The sequence below is a fragment of the Serinus canaria genome, chromosome 21 (genome assembly GCF_022539315.1).
Source record: "Serinus canaria isolate serCan28SL12 chromosome 21, serCan2020, whole genome shotgun sequence".
Classification (NCBI taxonomy): Eukaryota; Metazoa; Chordata; class Aves; order Passeriformes; family Fringillidae; genus Serinus; species Serinus canaria.
The window spans coordinates 5,636,934-5,650,319 of record NC_066334.1 but is presented as its reverse complement, the minus strand read 5'-3'; the positions used below and the strand labels follow the sequence as shown (position 1 = coordinate 5,650,319).

The 13,386-nt window shown below is 47.5% G+C and overlaps 1 protein-coding gene across 1 annotated transcript in view; it reads left to right on the top strand.

The window, feature by feature from the left end:
- The first annotated feature begins 424 nt into the window (after positions 1-424).
- Positions 425-13,386, top strand: part of SKI (SKI proto-oncogene) — a 100,726-nt gene continuing 87,764 nt past the window's right edge. Inside the window, exons 1-2 of the mRNA XM_018920392.3 lie at positions 425-1,212; positions 1,322-2,243. Coding sequence (XP_018775937.1) covers positions 1,332-2,243 — 912 coding nt within the window. The 5' untranslated portion in view covers positions 425-1,212; positions 1,322-1,331. The remainder of the gene's footprint in view (positions 1,213-1,321; positions 2,244-13,386) is intronic.

The window sequence follows — 13,386 nt, the reverse complement described above, 5'->3', positions numbered from 1 at the left end:
TCGCCGGCGCTGCCGCCGGGGCCGCGCCGCGCGCCCGCCCGTGCAGCGGCTCGGCTCGGTTCGGCTGAGCTCGGCGCGGTTCGGCTTGGCTCGGCACGGCTCGGTTTGGCTCGGCACCACTCAGCACAGCTCGGCTCGGTTCAGTTCGGTTCGGCTCGGCACGGTTCGGCTCGGCTGGACTCGGCACATCCCAGCTTGGTTCGGCTCGGCGCAGCCGGGCTTGGATCAGCTCGGTTGTGCTCGGTGCGGCCGGGCTCGGTTGGACCGCTCTCCTCGGCTCAGCTCGGCTCGGCTCGGCCCGGCCCGGCCCGGCCCAGCCAGGCTCGGCTCGGCTCGGCTGATCCCGGCACATCCCGGCCGGTCTGGGCGCAGCGCGAAGGGGGAGGCGGGCGCTGTTCCTGGAAGAGCCCGGCCCGGGGAGTTGGTCACATTCTTGGCCGGGATTCAATGACTGAGGCAGACACCAACAAACAGAGGGGGGGAGGCGGAGGGCGGGAGGCTGAGCCCGCCTGCATTAGCTCAGCTCTCAGGCACTCTCAGTCACTGCTGGAAAGAGGAGCTGGGAGGATGTGCGCGCTCTCACCGCGGCTCCCCACGGCACAACGAGAGCACCGGCAGAAATAAGGGAAGGAAGGCGAACCGAGAGCCGAGGAGCCCTCCCAGGCCGAGCAGAGGGACCACGAGGGGCAGCGGAGCCGCTCCTCGCCCGTGCGGAGCCCCCGCTCCGCTTTGGCAGTGCCGGAGATCTGGGCCTTTTCTCCTGCGTTGTTCCTTCCACAGAGCGAGCGTGCTGCCTCCTCCTGCTTTTTACTTTCCTCCCCCGCGCCTTCCCTCGGTGGATATGGACAGAAGGGGGATCACTGCAGAGAAGCAGCAGCCGCCAGAACATATTTGAGCCCCGGGTGCTCGGAGCGTGGCACAGACTTTTTGTGTTTCTGTGGGTGGTGTGTGTGTGTGTGTGTGAGTGAGTGTGTGTTGGAGGTGTGGGAGGAGGGATTGGTTTGCCTGGGGGTTGGCTGAGGGGGTGAGTGCTCGGATGAAGACCTCTTTTTGCCGTGATTCTGTGCTCCATCGGGGCAGCTTGGAGACTTGGAGGGTTTGAAATTGTAACGCGAAGCAAGAGAAAAGAAAGAAGAGAGAGAAACGCATACAAAAGGATTTATTTCCTCTCCGTTAGTGGATTGCTGAGTGAGAAGGAGGAAAAACACAAGGGTGGGTTGTTTTATTTTGTTAATATTTTTTCCTTAAAAAAAATCCCTTAAGAGGATTTGCACCAGGGTGGAAGATAACTGGGGATTTTTGCTGTTTGTTTTGGGAATAGAAACTAAAAAATGGAGACTGTAAGTAGAAGCAGCTTCCAGCCTCATCCAGGACTGCAGAAGACCTTGGAACAGTTTCATCTGAGCTCTATGAGCTCCCTGGGTGGCCCTGCTGCTTTCTCAGCACGATGGGCACAGGAGATGTACAAGAAAGACAATGGCAAAGACCCAGCGGAACCTGTACTGCATCTGCCCCCGATCCAGCCTCCTCCGGTCATGCCTGGTCCCTTCTTCATGCCCTCGGACAGATCCACGGAGAGGTGCGAGACCATCCTGGAAGGAGAAACCATCTCCTGCTTCGTGGTGGGCGGAGAGAAGCGGCTTTGCTTGCCCCAGATCCTGAACTCGGTGCTCAGGGACTTCTCCCTGCAGCAGATTAATTCGGTGTGTGATGAGCTACATATTTACTGCTCCAGATGCACTGCTGACCAGCTGGAAATCCTCAAAGTCATGGGCATCCTGCCCTTCTCCGCTCCTTCCTGCGGGCTCATCACGAAAACTGATGCTGAGAGGCTTTGTAACGCCTTGCTTTATGGTGGCACCTATCCTCCCCACTGCAAGAAGGAATTCTCTAGCACAATTGAGCTGGAGCTCACGGAGAAGAGCTTCAAGGTGTATCATGAGTGCTTTGGGAAGTGTAAGGGACTCCTGGTGCCAGAGCTTTACAGTAACCCCAGCGCAGCCTGCATCCAGTGCTTGGACTGCAGGCTCATGTACCCACCTCACAAATTTGTGGTCCACTCTCACAAATCGCTGGAAAACAGGACTTGCCACTGGGGCTTTGACTCTGCAAACTGGAGATCCTATATCCTCCTCAGCCAGGATTATACTGGGAAAGAGGAGAAAGCTAGACTGGGCCAGCTCTTAGATGAAATGAAAGAAAAATTTGACTATAACAACAAATACAAGAGGAAAGCCCCCCGGGTAAGTGGTGCCTATAATTTTAAAGGGGGCGGGGGAATTTCGGTAACATTTATCGATATACCCAAATTGTTACCAGCTGCTTTTCCTTGGAGTCATTTAGCAATTTTAATCGTGTTCTCCATTCTCCCCGCGTGTGTGTCACTGTGGAGGAGCAGTGCTCGAGATGGCACCTTTATTTCTCTGGCTGTGTTCTGACCACGGTGGTTGGAGTTTGTTTAAATTACCTGTGTGTATTCGTGTATTTTACTATGTGTGGACCTTGATCTTTGAAGCCCATCACACTGCCCCAGACTTTATCTGGCAGTGCGTGATTTCGGGTCTTTAAGGGCTTCTTCACTCAGGGGTCAAGGCAGGGAAGAAGGCAGAAAAAGGGAGCAGGTACTGATGGCTCCAGACACAAGTCCGTGCACTTTTCTGGTCGATGGAGTGTCGCCAGGGATGGAGGTGCGGGCTGAATGCTCTCAATGCTTGTATGGAAATAAAATGTGCCTGTTAAGAAAAAAAAAATTGTGCCGGTAGTGCAGGTTACTGGTTTATAGATGAAGTGTTCAGAACGTGAATGGAGAAGTTCCTGCTTTAAAAGTATCCCTGCGGAACCTAAATTTCCCCAGCAGACAGGCTTTTGTATATTGGATTATGTATACATCCAGCAAATGACTCTGTCTAGGGCCAGCTGCAGCAGCTCCTTAAGGTATTCCATGCCGTGCTGTGCCGAGCCAGACAGCTCAAGCACATTTTTTTTTTTAGGTGCCACTTGTTTTTCTTTCAGTCTGAGCTGCCTTTAGATCCCAGAATCCCTGGTGTGTGGGTGGGAGGCTGCCTTGGCATCTGGCAGCGCTCCTGCTCCATGGGCAGCAATGCCACAAGGCCTTGGGGACTCGCAGACACCGGGATGTCTGTCTGGCTCCTGCCACGGTGCCACTGGCTGGGGATGAGCAATTCTGCTTCCTGCTCCTTCCCCCCGGTGCGAGGGGAAAACAAACTCCTGCCTGAGTTTTCCCCTGCAGGTTTGTTGGTTGGGCTCTGCCTCACTGTCAGAGATTTCCAAACTTTGGGTTTTTGTGTCTGAAATGGAAGGGCGATAGGAAAGCCTGGAAAAGAGAAGATGTTTAAAGCCCACTGTGAAAATTTTGAATTAACTTACCAAATACCTGTTTAAAGGGGCAGACACACACTCTGACTAAGGTGGAGCTTTGATTTATAAAAAACTGCAACAAAAATACCCGAGCAAACCCCAGATTTTTTTAAAAAATATGCTGTGCAAACAGTACAGTAATTCCACAACCAGTCTAGAAGGCCTGGTGAGCCCATCTGACCGGGCTGCACACTTCTGGATTAAGGAGCGGAGTCTCACTCTTCCAGTTTCTCTCCTGGCCCCGGGCTCAGTCCTTGTCCTCACCCCTCCTTTTCCTCCCCGGAGTGTCAGGACGCTGTGACAAAGCTGGGCTGTAATGAGGCACATTATCCCCGTGGTTGGAGGTGGATGTGTTTTTAATGGCTTGTCTATTCTCCGTCAGTCATGTGCCGAGATGGAATGGTGGGTTAGATCTACATGGATGTGAGAGGAGAATATGGCTCTCAAACTGGAGACATTTTTATGCTAGGAAAGGAATTTTCTAGGGCATGCTTCTTTTGGGAAGCAAAATAAAGAAATCTCCATATTCTTGTTGTAGAAAGGTCCTGTTCCCCTGGCTTGGTCATTTCCAGAATCTAAAATGAGTGTCAGTAGAGAAGTGCTTTCCTTTTCTTGCAAGGCTTTTTCAGTATTCTCTTCAACTGCATCATCTCTCCAACACCCCAGGCGGGGCTGCAGAAGGAGAACAAGAAAAGGTTACTAAACCTTCACTGTGCCTCAGTTTTTTTGGGGACCTTTTCATAGGTCCTAGATCAGAACATGAGGACGCTCTTCCCTCACCCTCCAAAATCTGCCTGGACTGCAGAGTGAATTGAATATACCTAATAGTGAATGTCAAAAATTGTGTGAGGAAATGGTGGCCATCTATTTTCTTGAAAAATTGCCCAGAAATCTATCATGAAATGCTAAGTCTCCTGCATAAATTTGGAAGGTGGCAAGGAGTGAGGTGGGGAAGAATAGAGTGGTGTGTCCTCAGACAATGGGGTAGGAAAACCAGAATATTTTATCTCATATTAAGTTTCAAGGCCTTCAGGACTCTTGTATGAAAGCAGTGCAGTCCTGAGGAGACCCTGACGGTGCTGGCAGAGTTTTGTACTCTTATCCTTCCTTTTCCTGAAGTCTTTTTCCATTGGGCTTAGCCAACGGATATCATATGCTAAGGTCATTTGTGTTGTAGCAGTGTGTGTGGATAATTACGGAGAGATTTAATCAGGCTCTAAGATTGGTAGGCTGTGGCCAGGGGCAAGTAACATTGGAGTAAAGTTTAGATGCCTAGTGAGGAAATGACAGGATGCTCCCATTCTGTGTGTGTTAGATCCTGTGTGGGTTTTGTGTGTCTGTGTGGGGCTCTGGTTGTCTCGGGGATGAAAGGGTGAAGCACATGTGTCTTTGTGGTGGGCTTCCTTTTTGATGTAGATCTCAGCTTTGCTTTGTTCTATTTCATACAGAGGTGTTCGTGTGCCTGGTGTGCCATAAGCTGCTGTGGCAGAGATTGGGTTTGCTGCTTTCAGGAGTGACCTTTTTTTTCAGTTTCTCAATTTCTTTATTTCTCTGTGTGTGTACACACATTGCTTTGTGTGGTGTGTTTTCCTTGGGGCTCTGGTAGTATGTTGGTAGCATGGGATGCATATGACCAATTTTATGGCTGTTTAGGCAGCAGTGAGTGTTTTGACCTTTTCATGTGTCTCCATGAGGTTTCTGTGATGAGGTCTAGAGATTTCTGCCAGCACAGCTCTGCCTTTTAAGAGTCTGACTTAAATGGAGGAGCTGGGTTGGCACAAGCCCCTGGTGCAGATTCAGCGTAGTGGCAGAACTGCCTTTTTTTCCTCTCTTTTTTTTTTTTTCCCTTTTCCTTTTTTTTCCCTTGGCGTGGTTTTAAAGCTTTGCTACAAGGCGTAGCTTTTCCTAGATATTTCATTCCCAGTGCATATTTCTCTCTAGATCAAGTATCTGTAGTGCATATCCATCCTTCTGTACCCGGAGATGGATGTGTAGATGCAGAGGTCTCCTCTCTCTGTCAGCTGTGTTGGTTGAACAAGACTCCTGTTACCTGATCTTACCACTTGCAGAAGAACCCTTTGTCCAGACCTGTGTGAAGTCCAGCAAAGGGTCTTAACCAAAAGCTGGAGGGAGATGTGACATCTGGGCCCTCTCACTAGAGCAGAGACCATAAAGACCTCAGTCACATTCCTTTCGCTCTTCTAAAATTTTGGTTTTTATATCCTCCTTGTTCATGCCTGGATAAGTAGCTGACCTCCCATAGGGTCTATCACCTTGATGCCACTTCCCAAAGGTTTTTCTTCTCTTGAGCTGTATAACTTCTCCATTTTACTTACTTTGTGTTCTTCACTGGGTGTTCCACCATCCCATGCAGGGTTTGTTGTGCTTTCCTTTCTCTGTGCACCAACATGGCTTTAACTTGGGTGGGTGTCCTGTTTCCCTACCTGTCTCATCTCATCTACCATTACTGCTGTGGAGCACAACCAGGAGAAATTCTGGGGTATTTCTAGAAATTAAAAATGTGAATAACCTGACGGGGTTGCAAAATAGGGTCCTAGAAATCCAGCATCAGTGCCAAAGCCTTTTCTTGGGTTCAGCTCCTGGTGCCTGGTGCGTGCTCTCCTGTGGGACCGATGTGGCCTCGGTGTGTCTGTGGCATTGCTCTCCACTCACTCCTGTGTGACAGACAGCTCCCTGCTTGCCTCACATCAGGATGCTCCACTCACACAGAATTAGTTCAGACGCAGCCCTGAAGGCTTTGTTGGTTGCTATTTCCAGAAGAGGAGGGTGGGTTCAGCTGTGTCTATTTTGAACCCTTTTTCTCCAATACTGAACCGAGCAATGTTTGACGGCACTTTGAGATTCCCCACCTGTGTGCCAGACATCTGTACCCTGAGCAGGACTGGCTGAGAGCAGGGCCCAGGAGAGCCAGAGCTGTCCTTGCACGCGTGTGAGCACACCCACACACCCAGCGCTGCCGTGTTCCCACGGTTCAAGTCCCAGCAGCACTTCTATGAAGTAGCTGGAAGCCAGAAGCAGCATTCTGGGTACTGACACACAAATGAGCACATGAGGCCTCCCACTTTATTTCACAATGCCTCCCAACCCAGCGCTGCCACAACATGCAGCTCTCTCAGCTGGAGGAAGGTTTAGCCAGGTCAAGTGTGCAGCAGAATCAAAGAACCCAAATTGCTGCGAGCGGAGCAGCGCGGCACTGGCGCGGGTGGAGGGAGGACGTGGGCTTTTAGGTGCTGCCCAGGGCTTGCTGTGCTGTGCTTTATGGCCACCTGAAAGGCTGCAGGAGTAGAGCTGGAATTTGTGTCTTATCCTAAAGTCCTGCCTTCTGGCAGTAGTAACCTTTATTTGTTAATGGGTATGTCCTGTGGTGGGTGTAGCAGAGCGATTCTGAGTTTATTCCCTGGCAGTGGTGTTCACACTGCAGGATGGATTTATTCCTCTTGGTAGAAACTGATGTGAAAAATACTCTTGCAAAATTTTTGCCTGACAACTGGGAGTTCAGTTGTTTTCCTGTGGAATTTCAAAGTTGTGTGTTCTACCTGATGTTCAAGAATTGTTTAGAGATTCTCCAGTAAAAATTTAGAAGTATCTAAAACAAAAACATTGCCATCTTCTTCAGAAGTCTTCTACAGCTTAATAGTTGAACTTTAAAAGTGACACCAGCTTGACTGAAATCCCATGTACCGAGGGAGAGGACAGTGTTTAAGCAAACATCAGCAGATTTTCCCAGGCATGCAAACACTTTTACAGATGTTGTAGATCGAGAACAAAGCAGCAGGTACGTGCATGTGTGTTGGACAAAGAGTTTGCTGCCAGTGATCTCATGGTGTTGAGTCAACCACGGCTCTGTCTTGCTCCAGAAGAGTTCCTAAGTTCCTCAAGTCTTGAATTAGGGTGGGAATTATATGCAATCTCTGCTTTTGAAAATCGCTGCCTAAAATATTTAAACCTCTGCCTCTCCCTCCATTGTCTGGGCTGTCTCGCTTGCCTCTCCATTTCTGTGGTTTCGGGCTTGGGCGTGTGTCCTGCCCAAACAGTAGCACGCTTTGAAGATGCGTGTAAACACCGCTTCATTTTTGGATGTGCTGGGAGCCTGACACCTGGTCCTGGCAGGCTGCGAGCCCGGTTATCGCTGGCTGGGGCTGCCTGACCCGCGAGGGTGTGTTTGCACTTGCTGAGAGGCGCCTTTGCATTGGTGTTGTAAAAGCATCTGGAGGCGTCTGCGCCAGGCTGCTCCCAGCGTGTCCGGGCAGCGCAGCAGGGCTGGAGCCTCTCCTTGCTTATCTGCACCCCAGGCACCAGCACAGCCAGGGCAGGGGGCTCCAGGGCCACAGCCACGGCCTCTGGGTATCTGCAGTGTCCAGTCTGACCAAAAAACTGGCCTTATGTTCATCTACTGGCAGAGTCATTTCAGCGAAGGGTTTGAATGGCCCCAGTGCAGAAGGAGTGGGCTGGCTCTGACTGGGGAGTCCTGGTGATTGAACTCACATTGCTGGCTCAGCTGGCCAGACTGCTTTGCCGTCACATGAGGAGCTGTGTCTCCATGTGTGCAGTATTAAGACACAGATTATTTTTTTTATGTTTGGCTTGGTTTGGTTGTTTTGCTTTAATTTTAAAGCACACTTTGGACTTGACTCTGTAATTCTTCCATGACGGTTCCCTCTTAAATAAGAATTACACCAAATCCAATAGGGGGATCTTGGGGAAAAAGCAGACAAAAATGACTTATGCTGGATTGTTGAGAATCTATGGATAGAATCCCATCAATTACTAGGCTGATCTGTTTTAGCTGAGTGGCCATTGAGCACTTAATTCAAATTGATCTTCACATACAGGAAGCATTACTTTATAATGTAGGAATATTGCCTGTTTTTGTTTGAAATCTGTCAATTAGAGCATGTGTGTTAATGATACATTTTATCAGATAATTTCTACTTTGTGTATGTTTGGTGCATCTGGGTAATGTGTATTATGAATTAATAAATCAGCACCAACTTTTTAATGCTATTCCACTCTGTCTCTAATACAGGCAGTGTATATTCTTGTAAAATAATTTCAGAGAAACAAGTTTGCTCTGAAAAAATGTTCTCTGGTCCCTTCCCTCCTCCTTTACACCTTGTGCAGTCTTGTATACCTTAAATGTCATTGTTGGCATAGAGAATCAGACTCAGATCATCACTGAAATCACCTGCTCAGGATCTTCTGGAACAGAGCAGGTTAATCTGAAGGTTTGGGGCTTTGGGGCCGGTTCTACAGCTCCCACTCAAGAAATCAGCCCACAGTAATTGGAACCAGTTCACCCACAAACCACAGCAGACTCGTGTGTATCAGGCTCCTTCCTGTGTGTTGGCTGGCAGAGACCAGGGCCAGATCTGAACCAGAATGTCCCAGTGCTCAGGCAGAGTGGCTTCACTAAGTTTAGCTGGATTTGCAGGACTGTGCTGACTCTGAGACCCTGTAGTTCTGCTACTGCAGTGTTTTCATTTTGCTCATTAATGAGGTGTGGAAGATACTTGGTGCTCTGATCCTGGTGGATCTCCCTGAATGGGGCAACTGGGAGCTGGCTTCAGACTGAAAGAGTCTTGTCTGTTGGTCACTACATGCAAGATTTGGTTTTAAGGTTGTGCTAGAGATCTATCAGAGATCTTCTCTTCCTGTATTTAGGATTTGTCAGTTATTATTTTATTTTTTTTTATTAATGAAGAAATATGTCTAAGGTTAGCATAAGGAGCAGCCTTTTCTGCTGATGCAAATGCAGTCCATGAGCTTGGCCTCAGAGTTACATCAGGAGCAGCAGACTGAGTGTGCAGCTTTCCTTGGCTTTGGGGAATCCTGCTGGCTGATAGAGGCTGGCCCCTCTGCACTGAGATAACGATTTTGCTTTGACTTTTGGTTGGATGAGGTGACGAAAACACTGATACTAATTTGAGCTCTGATCCTGTCAGCGTGTGATGGACAGAGCTCTTCTGGGAGCCAATGGGAATTCCCATGTGTGGAGCTGTTATCATCGCCTCCATCTATGGTTTGGTTGCTATCCTGTAAAATTAGGCTTCTCCAAGCTGTGGATGCATATTAACACACCCTGATAAGCTGCACAGACATATGTTCTGGGAAATAAGGCAGGTCCTGCCATCCTAACTCAGGCAGCCTTGTTCTAGCAGTCCTGTTTAAAGTGCCAGGGAGAACGTACACGAGGCTGGAGATTCTGTGTGTGTGTAAAAATTGCAGCATCATTCTGTATGCTGGAGGTAAACAGCAAAGGAGCTAATCAATAACCTGGGCTCTGGCTTTGTTGTTTATTGATTTATGTACAGTTACCTTTGCACATGCTTTGTAGAAAACCGGACTTGTCTGTTTGGTTTTCTTTAGTTTTTTCTTTAAACAAAATGGAAGCTGTTTCTGTTTTGGTATGAGAATCATTGCCACTGGAAGCACAAGGGCTGCTCAGGCTTTAAGGGTTAAAAGACAGCAGCAATATCAACAAGATCAGGTAGAGCCTGGTGCTTGTCTTTTCCTGGGGAAGATTCCAGTGATGGATTCAGGGGCTGTGGTACCCTGTGCTTTGTTCCTTGCCCGCTGTTCACTCAGTGGTATCATTTTATAGAATAAGGTCATTGACTTGGATTGCTTCTTGGTTTCTCAACCCTTTTCACCAGCCAGTTTGTGTAATGTCTGTCTGAAACATTGAGTAAGGGCATTGAAATAGCAGACAGGATATCAAGTGTTCGGAAGTCTGGGTTAAGTATAACAGACAGTTCTGGCTGGCGAAAGGGGAGCAGCCCCTGGAGCTCACTCACTTCAGTCTCTGTGCAAACACCAGAGCAGGGCTCTGCATCCCTGCTCCTGCTCTTCCCCTCTGTTCCCTCCACACCCATATCATTAATCGTGTGTGGGTGCACCTCTTTTCTAGATATGCCTTCCTTGTTTCTTAGTGGCGCAGAATTGTATGTAATAATGTCTCTTTCTAAGGATTACATAAGTTGAAGATGATTTCTCCACTGGGAGAATTATGCAAGTTTAAACTGAAATGTATTTAGAAAGCTTTTATGTGTGTGTTTTCTGACTCGCAGTGCAGAGGGTGATTTATTTGCATCCTTAATTGAACAACATCTGTTGGGGTTGGAAGAAAAACCATTTCATATCTTTTCACTGTCATATCCTGCATTTTTATGAACTCCTCTACCCCCTCCACTTCTCACATTACCTGTGTTGCAGGTGCTGATTTCCAGGTAGATCACTCACGTGGTGTGGGATGTTGTGGGCTCTGCAGCATTCTTGATGCATATCTGCTGCAGTGTTTTCTTTCACTTGTTGGATTTCACACTCACACAATCATTGAGGCTGGAAAAGACCTCTGAGATCCTGAGTGCAGCCCCTGATCACCACCCTGTCTACAGACACCTGAATGCTGTGTGATGCTGCTCTGGGTATGCTCTGACCACTTAGTGAGGAAGTTCCTGCTGCCCTTGAGCCAAATCAAGGTTTGTGTCCCAGGAGAAGGAAGCACTGCAGTCAAGAGCCTTTATTGAACTTGAAGAGAGGGAAACAACTCCTTGTTTCAGTGAATTTCTGTGTGAGGTTCTTTGTGTGACAGTGTCCTGGCACCTGTACCCCTGTCAGAGGGTGCACAGGTCTGGAGAGCTGTTCCTGCAGTTCCAGTGCCTTTGGGAGAGTCACTTTCTTTCCCTCCCTGTGCAATTCTGGAGTGCTGCACTCATGGTGCTGGGAGCTGCTGTTTCCAGGATCACAAAATTAATTCTGCTGAGTAATAAAAAATACAAGTTGCACAGGCATCCTGCTGCTTAGCCACACAGAGGTTGCAGTAGTACCAGTTAGAAGCAGTGAATTACTTTAAATAATTAAAAAACTAAGTAATACATTTTTCTAGGTTCTGTATTTTTTCACCCTACAAAATCTTCAAGATTGTTCAGGTTTACTTGTTCATAGCAGTAAAATAAGTTTTATAGCTTTTATACAGAGTAATGGGCTAAAAAAGGCAGAAAATGCACAATATTAGGGCTAAAATATGGTTTGATTTCAGTAACCTTCACTGTTGTAATGAATTTCAGATTTACACTTTTGTTATTAAGAATTATATGATAAACAGGCTTTTCTGAAGCACCATCATTCCACAGCTGGAAAACTTACCTGAGCTGAAAGATAACAGAGTGTCATCCAAAGAAAAAAAAAAGCCATTTTTAACTCCCCACTGGCAGTTCCAGTTTATTCAGTGAATTATCTCACCTGTGCTGGTATAATTTAGAAATATTCCTTTGAAATAACTGTGTTGAGAGTGGTGCAGAGCTGCTGGGAGAAGTAAACCAACCCCACAGCAGCCCAGGCTGCAGCATCAGGTCCATCACTGACATTTCTTTGTTCCCATTCAGTCACTAATAAGAAACATGGCATGCAATGAGTCCTTGTCCTTAAATAGCCAAAGATTTCGTTTTATTTGGCTTTTTGCCCTTTTTTTGCCACAACAGTGTAGTTTTTTTGTAAAACCAGTGGAGCCAAATAACCTTTGGGCCATTTTCAGTGGCAAACAGTGATAGAAGTGGAGTAAAGTGCTCTATTTACTATCAGTGAATATTCACAACTACTACTCAAAGGCCTTGGTCCTCCCAGCCTGCAAATTAAGTGCTCTTTTTCTAAAAACTTAATTTCTAAAAACATTTCTGCGAAAATCTTTTTTTTATAATGGATTCATAGAGCAAAAGTATTGTGTTGAGGACTACTGAGTTCTGAAAGAAAAAATTAAAATACATTTTTATTATTGTATAGTTTTATACTTTTATTATATAAATGTTTGAGTACAAAATGAAGATAAATCAGTTATTTTGAGGGGAAGAAGAGGTAGAGAGAGTTGACAGTGCCTTAACTACTATTTGCTTGTATTTGTTGTATGACTTTCTTCATTATTTGTAGCATTAACCTTATGTGTCTTTTAAGTAAATTTGGTCTTTTTGCAGTTTTTGAGCAATTAACCTAGCTGTGATGAGCCTTGAAAGAATATCATCTGCACACCTGTTTAATGTTAAAGATGAGGCATTCAGTGCTTTGTGGCTTTAGCTTGAAATTCAAGTTGCTTTGAGTCATCCCTTTAGTCTTTTGTTTGGGTGGAAAAAAGGAGTGGCAGCAAAGGGCCTGCAGCTAAGAAATGAAAGAGTTGAATTGGGTTTTAGAAATGTTAGTCTTGGCATTTGGGCCATTTGCATTTGTAGAGATCGTCACGCTTGGCTTTAGTTGGGCTTGAGCAGGTTGGGGATGGAGAATGTTGCACATCTCTGTCCCAGTTGCTCCTCAGGGGCACTGGGAGGAGCTGGGAGCTGTGGGCTCACGTTCCCTCCACGTGGGGATTGTTGCTCCACCTGGATTTCCATGCTGTGCTGCACAGTTTGACCCAGAGGGCTCTGCACTCTTAAATCACCGAGTCACAAACATGGGACAGAGCTGCTACCAGAGAATCCCAGTGTTCTCTCTGTTCCCCTTTGGGTTATTTTGTGGCAGTGGCACAAAGGGGACAGTGTGTGGGAGGTTCCCAGCTGGAACATCTTCCCTGGATCATCCCTGGGAGCTGTGTGACAGCCCAGGCTGCTGTGCCACCACTGCACTGCTGGGTCCATGCACTCCCACTGGTGTGCTCTAGGTGAGCTTTGTGAGAGAAAAGAGAATGTTCTAGATGTCCCTCTGGTCCAGACCTTGAGGGCCATTCCTCAATTCTTTGGCCTGGGATGCAGCCAGGATAATCAGTGTGATATCAGAACCTGCCAGGGTCTGAAAGGGAAGAAACTGCAGCTTCCCTGCCCCAGACCCTGCCCCAGACCCTGCCATGGAGCCCCCAGTGCCTCACTCCAGCCTCTGTGGTTTGACTCCACTGAGGTCCCAGGACTTAAAATTTAAAATCACTCCCAAATGTGCCCAGGTTTTCCTCACTGGCAATGATTTGAGGGCCACATTCTGCTGAGATGTTACAAGTGAAAATTTCAGTGG